At 43.1% G+C, this 20,510-nt stretch overlaps 1 protein-coding gene across 6 annotated transcripts in view; it reads right to left on the minus strand.

The window, feature by feature from the left end:
- The window catches only part of DAAM2 (dishevelled associated activator of morphogenesis 2), a 243,644-nt gene that overhangs the window by 103,239 nt on the left and 119,895 nt on the right, over window positions 1-20,510 (minus strand). For all 6 annotated transcript variants that reach the window (XM_054022484.1, XM_054022485.1, XM_054022487.1 and 3 more), the window contains exon 3: window positions 15,226-15,315. In XM_054022484.1, the coding sequence (XP_053878459.1) occupies window positions 15,226-15,315 (90 nt within the window). The remainder of the gene's footprint in view (window positions 1-15,225; window positions 15,316-20,510) is intronic.

Genomic DNA, 20,510 nt, shown 5'->3' on the forward strand with positions numbered 1-20,510 from the left:
GCTGTGTTGTGCTGGGCACTGCACACAAACATAGGCGGAGACAGTCCCTACCCCAAAGGGCTCACAATCCAATTAGACAAGACAGACAAAGTGTGGGAAAGGGAGGAATAAAAAGGACAAAGGTGAAGTGACTTACCCAAGGAGACACAGATCAATGGCAAAGACAGGACAAGAACCCAGGTCTTAAATCCTGGGTCCAGTGGATCCCTGGATCAATCCTGAATTACAATCAGTGACAGAAAGAAGAACAAGCATTCAGCTCCCCAAGGAACTTCCCTCTTGGGAACCTTCCCACAGTGCCAGGAGAAACATGCATGTCATCCAATCCCATGAGTCTCCAGAGATTGAAAGGATTAGAGATTGTGTTCAGTCATTTTCCAGAAGATGGTTTTCCCCACAATACCCTGGAAATTCACACATTAAACTGAATCCACATTCTTTTTTCCAACATCCTACCCACCATATTTTCCACTATGTCTGATCCTGAGGTTGAGAGGGTTAGATATTTTTCACATTATATACCCACAATGGGCCTGATTCGGATCTCACTTAGCACTGGTGTAACTCCATTGACTTCAGATGAATTAGTCCTCATCAACATCTGTACAAGTGAGAGGAGAGTTGGGCCTGGGGGTGTTCTGGTCAGGGCCGGCTCCAGTGTTTTTGCCACCCCAAGCGGTGGGGGGAAATAAAAATAAATACAATTTTAAAAAAGCTGCAATGGGTGGCTCTACCGCCACTGCTTCATTCTTCGGTGGCAAGTCCTTCCCTCCGAGAGGTACCGAGGGACCCGCTGCCAAATTGCAGCCGAAGACCCTTTCAGTTGGCCGCCCCAAGTACCTGCTTGCTGCGCTGGTGCTGGCCCTGGTTCTGGTCACCTCAAAGGTAAAACCCACTAAACAACAAAATGCTTCCCCTCCTGCATCAGCAATGGGCTGGAATTCCACACCTGTAGGGCAAGAACCCTTTGGGCACGTTCTGTGTCTTCAGGTTACGCAGTGTTTATTTAAATTGGGTCTAAAAAAATAAACAAACTGTCTACTGATAGCATTTAAAGCAAGTTTAAGCTTTACAATAACTGTATCTGGCACAGACCTTTCTATAGGTTGTTCCTGGATAAAATCCTATCTAGGAGAATTTTAAATTCTAGCAAGGCTGCACAGTACACTTTTAGTTTTGAAAACTCCCTCACGTACCAGTCTCCTTTTCCTGTTGGCACTTTATCACCACCATCATTGGCACAGACAGATGTGAACTTGTTGGCAATGCTGACAGCATCAGCCACCTCTTATTTTTAGAGAGAGCACAAATATGCTTGTCCAAATATAGAGCCCCTGCTGTCTGATGAGGACATTGCCAGCATGAGCCACTGATTTATAGGTGCAGTGTAAGGACAAAAGGACATCTTCTCCCTGAGTTCATCAGTCTGATCAAATACACAGCTGGAGCTGGGACTTGAGAAATGTACCCAATTCTTCCAACCCCAAAGGGAAAGCTTACTCACATAGTTACACCAGTAACTCAAGCCATGCCCGCACTGTGAGCCAGGTCCCTGTCTACGTGGTCTCCTGTTGGTTAGATTCCCTCAACTACTGGGGCCCAACGGCCTCAGTTTCCTACTGGCTGAACTCTGTGTTGCCACTGAATTGAATACCACCACATAAATGAATTCATGGTGGGCAGCCACCTACCCCCAAATAAAACAATTAATGCTGCCCATTTCCACCCAAAACCCAATAAAAAATAAAGCTAAGCAGCTCAATTCCCCCCTCCCCTCACATTCAATCAATTTATTATGGGGGAGGGGCAATATAAATTGCCCCCCTCCATAAGTCAATTTATGCTGATTCCACGCACAGAGTCTTGGCGGGTGTCAGGAGTCCTCTTCCATGGTAGCAGGGGCATGGGGGATTGAGTTTTCCCTCCTCCTGGACCAAATTCCAGCCCACCAAAGCCAGGGAGCAGTGGGCTGAGGAGCAGGGAGGCCCCAGCCAGCCTGGAGACCAGGGGTAGCAGCCTCCCTGCCTGCCATCCTAGCAGAGTTTTCTCTGCCAGGTGGCGGATGTTGCCACCACCCCAAACAAACCTTCTGTGGGGATAGCAGCACCTCACCGCTCCCCCCCACCTACACCTTCCCATTTGTCAACCCCACCGCCAGTCCTTGCAACATCTAGCTGTTGCTTGGGAGTCTCTGCTCCTGTATTGACCCTGCTTAGCTTGTGACAACTGACAGGGTCTTGGGCCAAAGTGGTGTGCCTACAGGTCAGAAATTTGCTCCTCGAGTAGACTGCCTGCAACTCATCTTGTTCCTTTCAGCAGCGCCCTTTTCAATGGTGTGCCTAAACAGTTGGTATTTATGTCATTTTGGCCGAGAGAGAATTTCCTTTTTCAATTCCTTCTCCTCTTTCTTGGCATCCTTTCGGCAGCTCAGAGCAAAGCCAAAGCCAGCGTAACTGAACCTCCCAGCTGCCACATGCTTGCACTTGAAGTTTCTCTTTCTGTGCTGATTTGTTTATTTTCTAGTGAACAACCTCTTATTTTCTTTTCCAAACTAAAAAAAAATTCCCCCCAACTAAAAGAAAAAAATATCCCTCCAAGATCCATGGCAATTACTCTGCCTGCTGAGCTGGTGATGGAAATCAGACTTTACTTCTCAAAAGGCAACACAAACTATTCCCTGTGGGAATACATATGCACAGACCTGGCTAATGAAATGTTCTGACAGGCCCTTCTTAGCTATCTTGCCCCTCACAAAAATGCTGCTTTACAAAGACTTCCCATCCCCCTCTTCAACATGCTTCTCCCCTGGTCCCACTCTAGGCCATCTGGTCACAAGGAGAGTTGATGGAGTTTTGATGGTGGTGATGGACTGGTCCATTCTGTCTCCCTTTCATGGGTGCCACCACGTACCAAATGAAATGCTGACTATACTATAGTCAGAGCTTTTGCAGTATGAAAGATGGGCTTGAGGTTAAGGCACTAAACTGGTACTCATGAGGATCTGGTTTCAATTCCTGGTTCTACCACAGACTTCTTGTCTGATCTTGGGGAAGTTACTTAATTCCTCTCTGCATCTGTTCCCCTTCTGTGAACCATAATACTTGCTTTCTCCCAGCCAGCATGTGTCTTGCCCATTTAGTTTGTTCACTCTTTGGGACAAGAGCTTTCTTTTACTATACGAGAGCTCAGCGCCCAACACAATGGGGCCCTCCATCTTGGTTTGGGCTTCTATATGCTACTGTCTATAAGCTTAATAAAAACAATAATGAAAAATCACAAGAGAACCTTCCAAAAGCAGGAAGCTGAGAGACTCCAGTTTGGTTTCTTTTTCTTACAGGCAGTAGATTCTGAAAATATTTAATTTGCTTGGTTCAGAATCCACTGCCTCTTATTTTAAATCGTAATTGGATTTTTTTTTAAATGTATGCACTAGTTCAAATACAGCTAATGGACTTGAAGCAGGAATTAATACAGAGAAGCCCTATGCCTGTGTTATGCATAGGGCCCTACCAAATCCATGGTCCATTCTGGTCAATTTCATGGTCATAGGATTTTAAAAATCATAAATTTCACTATTTCATTGATTTAAATCTGAAATTTCAGTGTTGTAATTGTAGGAGTCCTGACTCAAAAAGGAGTTGGGGGGGGAGGCTGCAAAGTTATTGTAGGGGGGTTGCGGTACTGCTACCCTTACTTCTGCACTGCTGCTGGTGGGGCACTGCCGTCAGAGCCGGGAGCCTGCCCAACAGCTGCCGCTCTCTGGCTGCCCAGCTCTGAAGGCAGCGCAGAAGGGTGGCAATACCGCAACCCTCCTAAAATAACCTTGTGATCCCCCTGCAACTCACTTTTGGGTCAGGACCCCCAATTTGAGAAACGCTGGTCTCCCTCATGAAATCTGTATAGTATGGGGTAAAAAAAATAAATAAAAAAAAAAAAAAAAAAAAAATCACACAAAATACCAGATTTCATGGTCCGTGACATCGTTTTCCATTGCCATGAATTTGGTAGGGCCTTAGTTATGCAAGAGGTCAGACTAGATCACAACGGTCCCTTCTGGTATTAAAATCTATGAGGATATGGAACTGAATGACTTTCACTTTAGGTATTTGCTGTCGTTGGAAGATTAATGAGCATTCAGCAGAGTTCAGAACACAGGTAATAAATAGTGGGAGCTCTGTTCTGTACTAAATGGTTTTCCAGCATTTTAGGTGAACATTTTAATTTGTTTTTGTATTCTTTGCTCTTGCTTATATATTTGAGACTATCTGAAGGGTGAGAGCTTTATGGTATATATATATTAATTACTACATACCATCAACAGGACAAAACTGAGCAATACATGAATTGTAGGGATTGATCCTGTTTTGGAAGGGGATAGACTACTAGATGACCTAACATCATAGCTGCCACTTACACACAAAATCAGCATCTACTCAGTTCCCACACCAGTTTCTGATATCCCACAGTTATTGCCTTTTACAAACAGAAAAATACTAAAGCGACATATCCAATGGAGTAATACTGAATAAATTCTGGCTTTTTAGTTGTGATCACTTGATAATTAAAGTGCCCAAACCTGCCTCCCACTGAAGGCTAAACTCCCATTGGTTTCAATGCAAGCCAAATCAGGAGTCCAAGGTGAGATTCCACAACTGCCATTTTCAAAAGCAACCTCTGATTTTCACTCCTTAAACTTAAGAATACTTTGACCATGATTTTCAGAAGTGCTAATCACTTGCAACTCCAGCTGATGTCATTGGGGCCTGCAGGCCCTTGATACATCTGAAAAAATCAGGCACAAGGTATCTCAAGTCGGGCACCCAAAATTGTTATAATGGTCATTGTTATGATTTGGGCCTATGCCTTCAGAAAACTGCCCTAACGAGCTAGAAAAACTATTTCTGCAGGGCTGCCAAACTTTTGGCTTGACAATGCTTGGGCTTAAAACAAAAAAGGAAACTAAAATTATTTCTCTCTCATGGAAAAAACCCATCTTTGGATTTAAAAAATAAATGTATAACTCTGAGGGCCTGACCCAAATAACCTATGCGCTCAAGATAAATAAATGAGCCTCCAAGTGCCAGTACTGCACCATGAAAACCGTGAGCCAAAGCCCAGAAAAAGAGAAAAAAAATTCACTCATCTTTTCTGATGTCCCCAAGAATGGGATTGGCATTTTAGAAGTCCTTTTAAGAGCAGATTCTCTCTATTGGAATGTTGGCACTTCAGCTGAATGATGAGAGCAATTTCAATCTGTTCTTCCCCATCCCCTTCCCCACCAGCTAATCTATAATTAAACTTTTGAAAGGGAGACTCAGAAAGGATCTGCTGAACAAGAGTCTTCATCATCGTGGCAAAGTATGTGCCTCTCAGATCAATTTGTAGCTAGGTCCTTGCTGGTCTGGCTGGATATTCAGTTTATGTCCATCACTGGTGATCCTATCACACCACTGAAGCTTTTGGTGACCACTTCATTGCCAGCTGTGTTGCAACATTCCTTGGTAAACATGCTTTGTAATTCATTGGCCTTTCATCCTAATGACATGTCCGTACCAAGAAAGCCTCCAAAAATCGCATCAGTCCTGACAGAGGCATTTGCTAGGTTCAGCTACAAATATCCTCATTTCTGATCCTGTCCTCCCATATAATACGGAGTAGCTGATGAAGACTATCAATCAAAAATGTCAATCTGCCACTCTTTAGCCTTCCTCAGCACCCATGTGTCACTGCCATACAACAGAGTTGATATACTTGTAGTTCTATTGATCCACAGCGTCATCACAAGCTTGATGTCACAACATTCCCACAGAGGCTACTAAAGACCCCAGAACATGGTAGTAGCTGCTGCTATACAAGCTTCTACATCTTTCAAGCCTTCTCCAGCTCGGTCTTTGACATTTCCCCAAGTATTTGATCATTACCACCTGATCAGTGTCCTGTCTGGACACTGGTTGGAAGCTGGAGGCTGTTTGATGGGAGGGATCTGAAGGAAATGAACATTTTCCCTTGCTGCAAACAATGGTGTAGCTAACACAAAGCTCCCTGCTCTGCCTTAAACATGACTTAGTTTTATCCAGGTTAATAACCATACCAGTGTGTCTCGCTTCTTGCCCAACCAGTTCAGCCATCAGCTGCAGCGATTCCCTACGTTGAGCCAACAAAATAATGCAATTGGTGCATTCAAGATCTCCCAGCGAATGGTGTAGAAAGGCTGACAACACTGTAGCAAACTCTTCGAGTAAACATCTTTGACCATTTGCCCAGCAGGGCAAATTTTCACATCAGGAGGTAGTTATGGGAATCTAACAATTTGCTGACACAATGCTCTGATTCTTCTCACGTTCACTAATATAAATCAAGAATATAGCTGGCTGAAGTCAATAAAGTTATACCAGTGAGAGAAGTGCATCAGGCCCAAACACCATTACACTGAGCCATAATGGAATGACATGGTGAACATGTTATATGAACTCCAAAAGTTATTCCTGCACCTTAACATTTTGTACACCAGGCTCACCAAGTTGAAACTGGGACAAATCCTTTTACTGCTCTGAGAATGCTATCCCAAAAGCTGAAGAAGAGAGGAAACAGATATTGATTTGTGTTGTTTTTTAATTGGGCCTAACCATATTGCAAAAAATCTGACACCTGCAATACACAGCATATGTTGTACATTAACTTATGCCACTATTAAAATAGTTATTTCTGTTTGAAGTGGCCCTGGAATGTCATCCATCATGTAGTAATTGTGACCTCTTTGCTTTTCTTCTTGAAAATCTTCAACATTCTAGATGCAAGAGCTGGAGAAGTTATGGGCCACTGACTCTTACTTGTACATTTCACTCCAATGAACAGATAAATTAGTGCTGCACATGCGGTCTTTTATATAGCGACAAAAGAACACATGAGGTGCTGTACATCATCCTCTGATACGATGGACAGCCATACTATCCATGTTTTGTGCTTGTCATAGGCCTGTATATCTGAACTCACTGGTTTATATTCCACTTTCAGTTACATCATGTAACTCTCTGGAGGCCACGTCGTGATATGTAGATTAGAGAGGCTGGTGTGGCTCTGGAACAGTATTGGGCTAACAAATCATCCCAGGTAACTGAGTATTAAATCATTCTGTTTAGGGGAAAAGCAGCAGATACTGGCAGGAAAATAGCAAGTTAACTCCAAGGACGTTGGCATTCTGAAAACTTCCAGCTAAAGAACGCAGCTGTTTCCAAAGGGCAACATCCTCCCTTTGGTGACTTACCAGTACCTTGAGATTTCTCTGAATAACAGTAACTGAAATGCAAGACTATTTTCAGAGAACCCTATTTTGTGAAATTCTGCATTTCAGACATGGTTTTCATCAATCAGTCTCCTAAGCTGAAGAAGCAATGCACCGTTCTGGCTGAGAGTGACTGCAGATGCCAGAGTCTTTGGCTGCAATTCGGCGGTGGGTCCCTCTCGGAGGGAAGGACTTGCCACCGAAGAATGAAGCAGTGGAGGAGAATTAAGGGGAACTAGAAGTTGCAGTCTGTTTTAAGGAGAAGATCTCCTTGTGTTGGTTCAGATGATGGATGAATCCCAGCTAGGGTGAATGCAAGAGCTACACAAAACAGAGATTCACTCTTGCCAGAGTTCTATGTGGGGCTTCTGGTGTCCTGCCTACAAGCAGTTTCTCTCCTAGTCTGGCCTATGGCCCCATGTGACATTCCTATTTAAAAACTTACAAGATTGAAGCATTAAGCCTCTGTAACACATTTAGGAAGAGTCAGTGGGGAGACAACCTGGCACCTTCGGCACCAAAACATAAGCCCAAACTACTTCAGCTAAAGGATTAACTAACTTGACCAGACACATGTAAGAGGCTCGTATCTGACGTGTGGATCAGCCACTGGCAAGACAAGACATCACACACATGTAGCCAGTGTGTTACACTTGCACACACTCAACCAGCTCCCCTGACTCTCAGTTGGGGCATGATCAACCAACTACCAGTAGCTCTTGCCTTAGCAGCAGGGCTACTCTGTATTTAGCTCCTCCCACTAGTTGGCGCAAGGTAGCTCCATCTCCTTAAAAGGCACAATATTCATAATTAAGAGAAAGCGATTGCACTTTCATCAAGCTCTGCTTAACTGGGGTTCCTAATAAAGTGCTTCTCAAGTATTGTGCCATATCAGATACTCATTAGAATTGCACCAGTTACTGAGTGCTGAAGAACAAAGTTAAAGAAGGGCATTATGGTATGTCTACACTTCAGGATAAGTCCAGGGTTAGTAGAAGTTGAGTTAGCAGACTCTGGGTTTGTTAGATGCTTGAGCATCTACACCAATCTGTAACCCCAGTGTAGGAATTGTTGAACCAGAGGTCCCAACCTGGAGCTCCAGCATCTACACTGCATTATGCAGGCCTGAGTCCAGCCACTCATATCTCAGACTTCATAGTGCCCTCCCAAAATGTGGCCACTCTAGCCCTTTGTTCATGATGCAGTGTGAAACAGTGTGAGGTCCACCAACCTTGACTGTCAAGCGGACAAAGAAAGGCGACCTATGGAATTGTGGGAAATTTTGCCAGACTCCCATAGTACAAGTCCAATGGTGCTGCATTTACACTGCAAAGCAATAGGGCTTGAACTCTGGGTCCTGGCTTGCCTCTGTCTTTGACCCTCCACCCCCATGGAGTCCTGGGATCCTGGGTTAGTGTAATTTGTGTAGAAAGAAGGGGGGTTAGGCTACAGCCTGAGTTCAAACCCTAGGTTTACATTGCAGTGTAGACATACCTTTAGAGGGGAGATTAAATACCCCTTACAAATATAAATCCACAATAAAAAAATGTTTCAGATCCTAAGTAGATGATAGATTCTATGAACAAACTTTCAAATAAACTCTCCAAAAGAGAGTTGAAAACAACGTAACTGAAAGCCATCATGATTGATTATGCACTGACCACATGCTTGACACTGTAAAAACGTAAAGGAAGACCTGACTCCTGACCCAAGGGATTCATAATCTGAATCAGACAATACAAATACAAAAACAAAAGCAAAAACCCACATTCAGACAACACAATGGTGAGACCTTCCTCTGGTGTCTAGTGTCCCTACATGAGACCAGATGAAGGTCCTGTTTCTCTCTCTCTGCTTCTATAGAGAGTTTCCTTTCAATGTCCTCATGGAAGAGAGATGTTTGAGGGAGGGATCTGAAGGAAATGAACATTTTCCCTTGCTGCAAACAATGGTGTAGCTAACACACAAAGCTCCCTGCTCTGCCTTAAACATCAGTGATGAGATCAGCCGTAGCAAGAGAAACACGGAGACAAGAGCTCAGAGCCTTGAGAAGAAACAGCCTTTCAGCTCACTTTTAACCTGAGAAATGAATACAAGTAATATTCTATCTGGTTTCTCAGCATCAGCCAATCAGGGTGCAAACACAACATGCTGGATCCTCCATCAGGTCACCAGATTTCACCTAAGGGCTAAGGAGGACGGATTTCATTACCGTCATTATTCCCCCACTCTTACCTACATATGTCAAAAGCTGCAAATACAGCTCCGATTTAATCAGCAGACACCAGAAAAGAGAATAAAATGACACATGCATGGCCCAGGACAAAATACTCTATGTATGTAGGCTGGGGCTTGGTTTAGAGCAGCAATCACAGTTTGGATTGGGTTTGGAGCTGGATTTGGGACTCCGGCTAGAGATGAGACTAAGGATGGATCTGGGCCTGGGTGTGGGGGCGGAGGACAGAAGCCTCTAGCTCTACATCCAGCTGCACAATATCATGCTGCATTTTTATGGAGGATTTCTGCTGACAACGCAAACCACAAGGGCAAAGCTCGAGTGGTAAGAGAAACTCTTTTTTAAACATTTAGACATTCTCTTCATTAACGTTAGACAGACGGCATGGGCACAGACTGGGACTCTTAGCGACACTGCACTGAAAGGCTATAAAAAGCCAGCAGCAAATACTGTTTAAAACTAAAGGTCTGACCCTGTGAGGCACTAAGTGCCTTTCACTCCTAACAGTCAGCAAAGAGCACACAGCCCTTCCCAATTAACACCCCAGGATGATGGACTTTTACACCAGACAGACTGAGCAGCAATATTGAGATTTGAGAATATCTGCGGACTCTGCTAAAAAATACCGCTGTAGTCTTTGGACAAGGGGTGCATATTGTAGAGGGGAAAACAGGACGTTTCCATGATCTTGACTAGTTTTACTATAGGTGAAGTTTCTCTCAGAACATTCTACGTTTATATATACAAATAAGAATTAGTGATGCTAATATACAGCAATATACAGAAAAGGACTGTACAATGAATAATGAACAACTTTCAGCCCTCACCAGTGAGGATAGGTGGGCATCATCATATCCACTTTACAGATGGGAAACTGAGACATAGGGACATGAAGTGACTTGATCAGTTCTATGCAGTACATCAATGGCAAGGCCAAGTTTAGAGTCAATGGGCTCCTTTCTCCTAGTCTCAGGCTCACTCTACTAGACTACAACATTTCATATACATGAAGGATAGCAGTAGGGTAAAAAAAAAAAAAGTCACCCTCACTGAATCAGTAATGGACAGATGGCAGGAATAAATGATCCATGAACAGTGCAGTCATGAGCAAATTCTGCTCTCTCTCAAGCGCTATGTTTTTTGGCAGGCACAGCATGATTTCACAGAATGCCTCCTTGGCAGCTTTTTCAGGTGGCTTCTCAGTCATCCCTTCGTCACTGAAGAATGGCTTCCCCATCTCTAGAGGATTAGGTATCAACATGGGAAGTGTCACCACTTGGAGGATTAAAAGTGCTGCAGGTTCTCTCAGACAAGAGTGCCTCCTTTGGCAGAGTTAGACTGGACTGGATAATCCTTCAACACTCAAGCCCTGATTCTCTCCTCACTCCTCACCTGCTCTGTTATAAATCAGAAGCGAGTCTCTTGAAGTCACAGGAGTTACTCCAGGGTAAGTCTTCTTCCTGACACTTTTGCTTCAGCCAAGAACCCGTCTTTATCACAAAAGAGTCAAACAAACAAGGAAACAGCCCCAACTAGCCAGCCAGCCAAGGAGAGTTTAACATACCTGTTTCTTTCAGACAGATCAGGTCTAGTTTGATCAGCTTTGAGAAACAGATTTGTTTTTTATTCTAGTTCAAAGCAAAAAGAAAAGAAAAAAATCCACTCAAGTGCATAAAATATACTATCCTCCCGCTGAAATTTGGTTAGTTGAAGGTTTACAAATTACTCTCTGGAGGTAGCAAGGGCCGTGAAAGGAAAACAACCTCAGTTGTGTATCTAGCAATAAGAAGTCTAAGAGGGCCTTGTGTTATTGAGACTATGCAGAAGGCACTAGGCTATTACTGGCACATTAAAACCGGATTGTGTGAGGTGCAGAATGTTCTAAATCAGTATGAGTTGAGGTTTCTCAGCAATTCACACCATCTAGCCCTTACAGAATCCTAATAAGAGCTGGCCAAGTAACAGTCAAATAATTTAACCAATGACTTTTTAAAATTAATATTAACCTTTTCAAACAAACACGTGCACATAGGTCTTCTGGTGAAGCAACAACACACAAATAAATGCAAAGCTGTTTCAAGGTCCTGCGAACTATAAAATGCAGTTAATCGAGTGCCCTTTTTTGTTCAAATGATTTTAATTATTGGAATGCACAATTTTTTTTAATATGCAAATAAAATGTTCTAAAACCTGAAAAAAAATTAATGCTAACATTTTTCTAAGCATTGGTGGTACCAGAAAGTTTGCTGCTTAAAATATAATCTGATTGCACTATACAGAGCCTGATCTGCAATTCCTGTAAACAAGTAATTCCCAGGAAATTCAGCAGGAGTGTGTGTTTTATATGTGTAGGGATTACAGAATTGGGTCAATAGTCTACAGCAGTCCTGACTTCCACTGATGTGCAGATGAGATGCACACACTGAACAAAGGCAGCATATGCTATATGAATGGGTTGAGAGTATCATAAAATGCAATCCGTCAATACATACATCCCCCTTTAACACCAGTGGATGTTCACAGTAGAGAGAGGGGACAACATTCGGACCTAAGTCAAGAGTTTGGTATTTGGGTCAGAAGAGCTTCAAGGGAGACTGAATCATGATTCATTCCAATACAAATGAAGACAGTCCTGTGTGTTAGCATCAGCTCTGACTCGATCACCACATAACGCTCTGAAGGAGCAGATGCAAAGGCATGAGAAAGATTCAAATGTTTCATGCCAGGGTCGAGTGGGTCTTTGTCTACCTCCAGTGGTAGTCCCACAAAAGAGTATAAGAGTCACTACAGCAACGAGGTAGAGGTTCTACTCCTTTAGCTCAAGGGGTGGAGGATCGGCGTTTAGTACTAAAGATCCTAATTTCAAAAGGTCAAGGATAGCCAGAGTGGGGTTAGTTACACAAATGCCATAGAAATTTGCTAATCGGCAGTTATCTGAAATAAGAGACCGGCTCCAAAACCAAAATATTTGGATCCAGATTTGAATGTCTTCAAGTCCTGCAGTGCATGGGTTTGTGAGGTTTGGCTCAGGCCTATAATATATATATTTTTTTAAGTTTGCCTTTCCCCATTTCTCTACAATGATATGACATGAAAGGCAGGCTGTAATGAGTTCTGAGTGTACCGCAATGACCTTCCACGAGCACCTTAGCAATCATCACTATAAATAATTAAATATAAACTACAATTGTCAAGACAAATGAACAAAGTGACTTTAGCGATGCACGAGCCACATTTTTGTAAAGGGCATTTATTTACGTAAGACAGTCAGTGGGTCCCACAATCTGAGGCAAATTCGGGAACTTTGACTTTCCATTCATTTTAGACTGGAAATGGCATCTTGGATTAATGTATGTGAATGGTCCCCTCAATTTTTACTTCTTAACACTTCCATTTCAGAGTACACAACCCACTCAGAACTGACTGCTCACTCCTCCTGCAAGGTGTCGAATGCCCTCAACTCTTGATTCATAGATTCCGAGGCCAGAAGGGACCACTGTGATCATTTAGTCTCACCTCCTGCATAACAGGCCATGGAACTTCCCCCAAAATAATTCCTAGAGCATCTCTGTCTTGCTGTCACAATACCTAAAACACTCCATCTTGATTTAAATGAAACTAATGGGAATGGAGAGTACTCAGCACCTTGCAGGGCATATTCTGAGTTCCTGACAGGGGTGCTTTACATTAGAGAATTGAGCCCTTCATGTCTAATATTAGATTGTCCCTCCCACAAAGAATTTGCAACTTCTTTCTCTCTGTATTGCAAGACACCTGGGAAACTTTTGTCATTGTAGGATAGATAGATTAGATTAGATACTGACAGCCAGAGAGAGGAAGAGAGAGATCAGCACTGATATTCTGACTGTCCTTAGGGAGAGACAGGAGGGTCATGGAGGGAAAAGCAAAGAACATCAGATAATTGAGAGTATTTGCAATGTAATTAAAGGACACCTGGCATCAGGACCTTTTTTCAGTTAACAGGGCATTTCAGATACCTAGAGTTTGGATAAGTGATGTTGCACTGTATGTGCAGCATAAAGATTTTCCAGTGTGCGGCCCCTTTAACTCCGGAGGTCTTCAGAATTCTTATATCAAATCTACTGCCTTAAAAAAGTGTAATGTAGTGAATCCAACCAACATATTAAATACATTAAAGTCTGCAACTTCCTGCCAAAGCTGGCAGGTCCAGGAGATGGAATGTGTGGTTCTCTAAGATGACTACAAATAGATCCTCTCCCACTAGAACTGAGAAAGCCAGATGAGTCTGCCAGCAAAAACGTAAGGCAGACATTAATCACAGGAGCCTTCTCTCCACATGCAAACTCTATGCACCAGCAGGAAGGATAATGCAAACCACCAAACAGAATAGGTGTATGGAATTCTCAGAGCCAAAGAGGTTCTTCGGTACTTCCCCTGGATTACTGCTAGCATTCAGTTACTAATACATTATTCATCATCAACAACTTTTCCTGGGTTAAGGTAGGTTCAGCTGAGAGCTGCCCATATGCAAAACATCTCTTGGTTTGAGATTTTTTTTTTTTTTTTAATTCCATTGTAATTTTAGTGCCAAGAAAAGAGTCCAGATTGACATCCCCAGGTACTGAAGCCGTCAACGTATTCACAGAAAAAAATAAGTTGCAGACAGCAGCAGGGCAAATATGATCTCAGTTGGGTCATCTGCAAACTTTGAATCTGGCCTCTTCAGTGCTAAAATCATGAATCTACTGTTTGAGGCCACTCTGCTGTCAGATAGAATCAGAATGTTATCCTCTTGTGGACCAGCCTCCAGAAGACAAAAAGCTAAGAGCTCCTGGTGTGACTAACACAAGCTTAAGAAGTAACACACACCAAAGTTGCTTTTTCCAGGCATTTCTCTTTAACCAACATGTGCTAGATCACCAGGGAAATGCTTCTTTATTTCTTGGGGACCACAATAATATCCAATGCTCTACTCCTGGAAGTCTCTCGCTCTTACAGGTTTCCCAAAGGTGAGGAAAAAAAATCCAGCCATCTCTCCCAACCCCCTATTTTTCTAGTGAAAAAGCCTGTGGGAATTAATGTAGGTATCAGCTATAAGTCCTTATCCTTCTAGTCTCTCTCTTCTTTGACAGCAATTTCAAAACCTTCCTGTTTATTTGAATGAGGAAGTTACCCCTAGAAACTCACATGAACTGATCTCTCTCTGTCAAATAGAATATACACTGCCTCCTACTTGCTCTGGAGGGCCTGGAGATATCAAACTTTACAACAGCAACATAATTACATATATATTAAGAGATCTTAAGAGGTTCCTAAAAATGTACTTTCCACTCAGCCTTCTATGATTGGATCCATGATAACTAAAGTAATAAAAGTTTTTTAAAATTCTATAAAACACTTCCAAAATAGTTTTTTTCCTGAAACATACATGGCATATGCAAAAATTCATGATGGTTCAGTAAGGCATAAAGGCTTTAATTGGTTCTGGATGCCCTTCATAAATCACCTGTGCTTTCACTACTCATAAGAAAGCTGTCCCAAACTCATGCCAATAAAGCCTTTATACCACTCCACCACATATTCTGTGTAGATCTAGATGGGTAAACGCTGTGTGTGTGTGTGTGTGTGTGTGTGTGTACACACACACACACACACACACACACACACAATTAATTACAAACACAGTTTATTATTCAGCTACTTAAAATCAATCAAAAGATAGTACCTTCTTTTTGCTGCAGTAAATCTGCCACTTCTTCTCTGGAGGGAGTGCGAACATAGCCTCTCTGTTCTTATCCGTGAGATCCAGTTCATCCTGGGATTGTTAAATGAAACACACACAGTCAGTTGCATTGATACCTGCCGATACTGTGGAAAGAACATGCGTCAACCACGCCCCACACCCTCAATTAAAGCAGCAGAGGACCTAGTGTCTCCCTGTAACGATTGATCTCTGTAAAGATTTGTATTGCCTGCATCACCTTCACCACTGATTTACGTTCACATATTCTGCTACAGGTTCCCCCAGTTAGAGCAGAACAGACCCAGGGAGGTGACGAGCAACCACAGTGTCTAACTTCCCTTGTGAATTATCATTACACCTGTGCTTACCTGGGTGAGAGCAATCATTGTATTTGATGAATAAGAAGTGTTGCGTCCTGATATAAGGTGATGAATCATGAAACAGTTGAAGGGAAAAAAACCTCATTGCTCTGGCTAAAATAAGGCAGACACTAAACTTTCTCTGAGAAGTCTATATAGAGTCAATGCACCTCCTTCCAGGCCCAAAATACCAACCTGGATCCTGCCCACTCCCAGCTCAACCCTGCCAATACATTTCAAGACTGTCCTGCACCAACCCCCAATAGAACAACCCCGGAGACTGCCAGCTATGCCAAACTACCAATGATTTTTAGGCCGGCTTTGAACCAGCAACCTGGAGCGAAAGGATCCATTTCCCATTACCACTCCCCTGCACCATCCAGTTCCCACCAAAAGACAAAAGTATAACTTCATGTTTGAAAAAACCAACATATTCCAAAGAGAGAAATTCACCATTAGTGTAACTGGGCAAATATCTTCATCTGTTGAGGAGAGCAGCAAGTTTGGCACAGTATTTTTGTGAGAGGAAGGATTACCTTGTCATTAGTAAACTACACTGGATTCAGAAGTTCAATTCCCAGTTCTACCACAGGTTTCCAGTGGGACTCTGTGCATGCCACTTGAGCTCTGTGCCTCAGTTCCCCTTCTGCAAGGGGATGATAATACTCCCCTTTTCCCAGGCTATTTAGACGGCAAACTCTTCAGGGCAGGGACTGTCTTTTATGGTGTACGTTAAGCGCTTAGCAAAATGGGGCTCTAATCTCAGTTGAAGTCCGTAGGTCTGGTGGGATATAAATAATAATATTCCAAAGAGCACACCAACATATTTTGCTTTGTTTGGTCCAGCTGAGCTGATCATAGAAGACAAGCGGCAGAGGTGTGTGCTTGAACAAGAGTTGTGCGTGTGTGGTACAAAGACCATCCACTCCTCCTCACAGTTTCAAACAATGTTTCAGACAGATTTTTGTGTGTGTTTATATATATATTTATTTGAAGGAGAAAGTGTTCAGGAGTCCTATAACAAGATGACATTGTGAGGCTAATAGAACTGTAAATGCAACACCCATGCTAAGCTCGCCCAATGCAGAGACAATACTTCTTTAATTCAGCCCCACAATGGCTCATTTGGAAAGCTTTCAGGGCTGGGAAACTTGTGAAAACAGTGAGCTAAATTGCATACTGAGCCTGGTAGTGGCTGCTGACAGATTTAAAGGTCCGCAGAGACTTCAGCGGCAGAAAGGTACAAAAGAAACGCAAACAGTAACAAGGCTAGGTCACTGCCAGCAGCAGAAGGTAGAATAAGCTGGGGGATTTTTATTCTTTTCAAAAATGTTTAAAAAGAAAAAAAAATGTTAGCTGTGCATGAAGAGCACAAGCCATGTGGAAATATTTAGGGTGAGTTTCCAACCAAGGGGGCAGCCAAGCGAGACAAGGAGTTCTATAAGCAGCAACCAGAATCATATTCTTGGGTGGAGAGGGAGAGAGAAACTACATGGAAGGTCATAAGACTAGCAAAGGAATGCTGTTAGAGGTCAAGTGTTTGGGATGAGTGGGAGGGTCAGGGAGGAAATCAGAGTTTCCAGATTCGGAAGAAGAGCTGCTGGGGTTGCAATACACATGTGAAGTGAGCTGGCCAGTCTTAGCTAAGTCCTGAGAAAATCATCATTGCAAGAAACTGGAGGCTAATAAGATAAACAGTAGGAGTTCTCTTATGAAGCTTAATTCATGTACAAGAGCAAGTTGAGAGATAGCTAGTTGTGTGGTTTTCACAGACACTCCCCCAATACCATACTGAATGACAGCACACTCAACCAGTAAAAGACAAGACAAACATGACATCAGAATACTCATTAAGTGAACACACCCTAAGGGTAGGATGCTGTAACTTGCCACCTGTGAAAGTTGCTTTTCATAGATTCATAGATTCTAGGACTGGAAGGGACCTCGAGAGGTCATCGAGTCCAGTCCCCTGCCCGCATGGCAGGACCAAATACTGTCTAGACCATCCCTGATAGACATTTATCTAACCTACTCTTAAATATCTCCAGAGACAGAGATTCCACAACCTCCCTAGGCAATTTGTTCCAGTGTTTAACCACCCTGACAGTTAGGAACTTTTTCCTAATGTCCAACCTAGACCTCCCTTGCTGCAGTTTAAACCCATTGTTTCTGGTTCTATCCTTAGAGGCTAAGGTGAACAAGTTCTCTCCCTCCTCCTTATGACACCCTTTTAGATACCTTTTGTGGGTGTTCCATTCATCAGGCATAGATTCATAGATTATAAGGCCTCAAGGGACCTTTATGGTCATCTAGTCCGACCTCCTGACCAAGGTGCATGCTGCTGTCTTTGCCCCACCTAGCGTTCTGCCATTTAATTATATATTTTGCATCCTGATAGCATGAGCTTCCTTACAGAAAAGATAGATAATGGGATGGTAGAAGATGCAATGGAAAAAAGCATGCACATGCAGGCAGCCCTCCCCATTGCAATCTAAAAAGCAAACCAATAGTAAGAGTCATTGCCCTAGCTACAATCTTCATGCTTCAGGGCATAACTTGCTCACCAGTTGAGGATCAGGAAGGAATCTGCTTCCATTGAACAACAGTTAGAGAGAGTGGGCTACTCCTTCCTCTGAAACAACCAGCATGGACCATTGTCAGAAGGCCAAATCCTAGACTCCAGGCTCACAGCCCAAATGGCAAGGTTGCAAGTGGGGACACCTCCACAGTGGAGGAGGAAAACCTCCCCTACTGGATGCAGAGCAGCAGCAAAGCCACTCGTTGGCCTTCAATGCAGTGTGCAATCACTCCTGTGGCAGCTGTGCTCTCCGTCAGTGAGGGAGGAAAGCCAGTGAAATTGCATAGTCATGGATATATCAGCCTTACTTACCTTCCTTCCCTTGTCCAGCCACTCAAAAGCCCCTCATGTTGAGGCACACGTTGTTCTCTAAAAGGTTCTCAAAATCCTGCCTCTCTCTACTCCTTTCTGCAGTGGCAGGGCAAAGGACTTCTATAACTGCAGAGGAAAGCACAGGATCTGACCCAGAGATAAGACACTGGACCACATGAACCATTTGCCCGTTCCAATATGGAATTCTCATGGAAGGCACCTTAAGAATCTCACTGCCTGGGAGAGTGGCCATAACAAGCACCTCAGGCTCTGAAGAGATTTCAGAAGGTTATATCGGATGTGCTCGTGAACACATCACACTGGCCTGTTTTCAGAGTAGGACTAGTCACGGAGTGAGACTGCTGGCTCTAGTGTGAGTGCAGTGACAGTGGCCATCCACTAGAGGAAAAAGGAACCAAAAAGGAGGAGGTGGGAGAATGCAGAAGCAGTAAGGACCTTGAATAGCGTCATCTAGAACAGGGACAGAGCTAGGTGAGGAAGCCCTCATGCCTGGATGCCCAGGGAGCATCTGGGGGAAGAAGAGAAGTTCTGTTGGAACAAAGGGGGAGGGAAAAACCCCTCTTCTATCTGTTGTGGTGATTTCTCTACAGAAATGTAGTAACTCTTCTTCCATGTCTTGGATGGAGGGTTTGGTTCCAGAGATTCATGCCAACAGGCTCGTGTACAACACAGCTCAGCTGCCTGGCTCTCAAAAGCACTTCAAGCTGCAAGTGCTCCAGTGAAATACAGATTAAAGAGACATTTGCCAGGACAGCCTCAGAGAGAGGTTAAAAATATATATCTAGTTACTATTCCTTACATTGCACTCAGTTTTCCATTTTTTTTTTATTTTACTTACTGAGGGTGGGATATGTTCAGTTAATTTCCTTTTATGTGGGCCTTTTTACGGACAGACTGAATTTTGATGATACAACATTAAAACCTATTGGAGCTGGATTTGAGGTTCAAATATTTCCAGTCCAGTTCTCTGGGCCAAAAGGGAAGATGGCCTGCATTCAAAATGGCTGCAACCCAGGAAAACAAGAGGGAGAGAAGAGGAGGAATGAGCAGGGAACATAAAACAGTTTTTTGTGGGATTAAAAACCATACTATGTCCAATGATTTGGGGAACAGTCAACGAATTGTGAAATCTGGATCTGGTGATCGGCCGCCATTGTTTTATGATGACATTTAAAGTCCAGCACAAGCAGAACAAAAGGGAATTTCTCACCAATAAAAGGCAGCACCTCTCTGAAGAAGTGTTACATTACATGAATACAGGAAAAATAATGTGGGAGAAAATTAAAATACCCAATGGTTATCTTGAAGAATCTGGCTGCATATTAAGGACTGTGTTTAGGGATCCCTTCACCCATCTCTAAAATGTAGCCGCCTCCAGGTGGAACATCGTAGGGCCCACTAACTCTGCCCATCAGTGCTTTTTAGGACAGAAAGAATAATTCATTCGATTGGAACTGTAGGATTTAGGTGAACAGAATTTCGTATACTCTGAAACTGTGATCCTAGTAAACTCCTGCAAGGTGTGTTGGGACATTCTAACAATGCTGTCTGTGGAATCTTTTCAGCACAGCAGGGCTCTTCTTTTAAATCAAGTTCTTTGCTACTTATGTAGCTTTTTCTACTAACCCTTTCTGACTGTGCATGGGAAGGACTTGACATGGTGTACATGGGCTGACATTGAAGAGAATTACCAGAATGTATCCCTCCTGCATTCTTGGCCATTATCTGTTAACTCACCTGGAATCCTATGGGGAACAAACTGAGATTTGCAATGTCTTATTACAGTGGTACAGTCCAATACAAGATCCTCTTCCTCACCAAATTCAAATTAGTTTGTTCCAATATTGGACTAAGGCCAGTCCTGATTTTTTATAGATTTTAAGGCTAGAAGGGCCTTTATGACTATTTAATCTGACTACCCGCATAAGCACAGGCCATAGGTTTCACTCAATGATTCCTGAAACCAAGAATCTCAAACAGTTCCGCCTGTTATGTCT

This window comes from Malaclemys terrapin, chromosome 3, assembly GCF_027887155.1.
Source record: "Malaclemys terrapin pileata isolate rMalTer1 chromosome 3, rMalTer1.hap1, whole genome shotgun sequence".
Lineage (NCBI taxonomy): Eukaryota > Metazoa > Chordata > Testudines > Emydidae > Malaclemys > Malaclemys terrapin.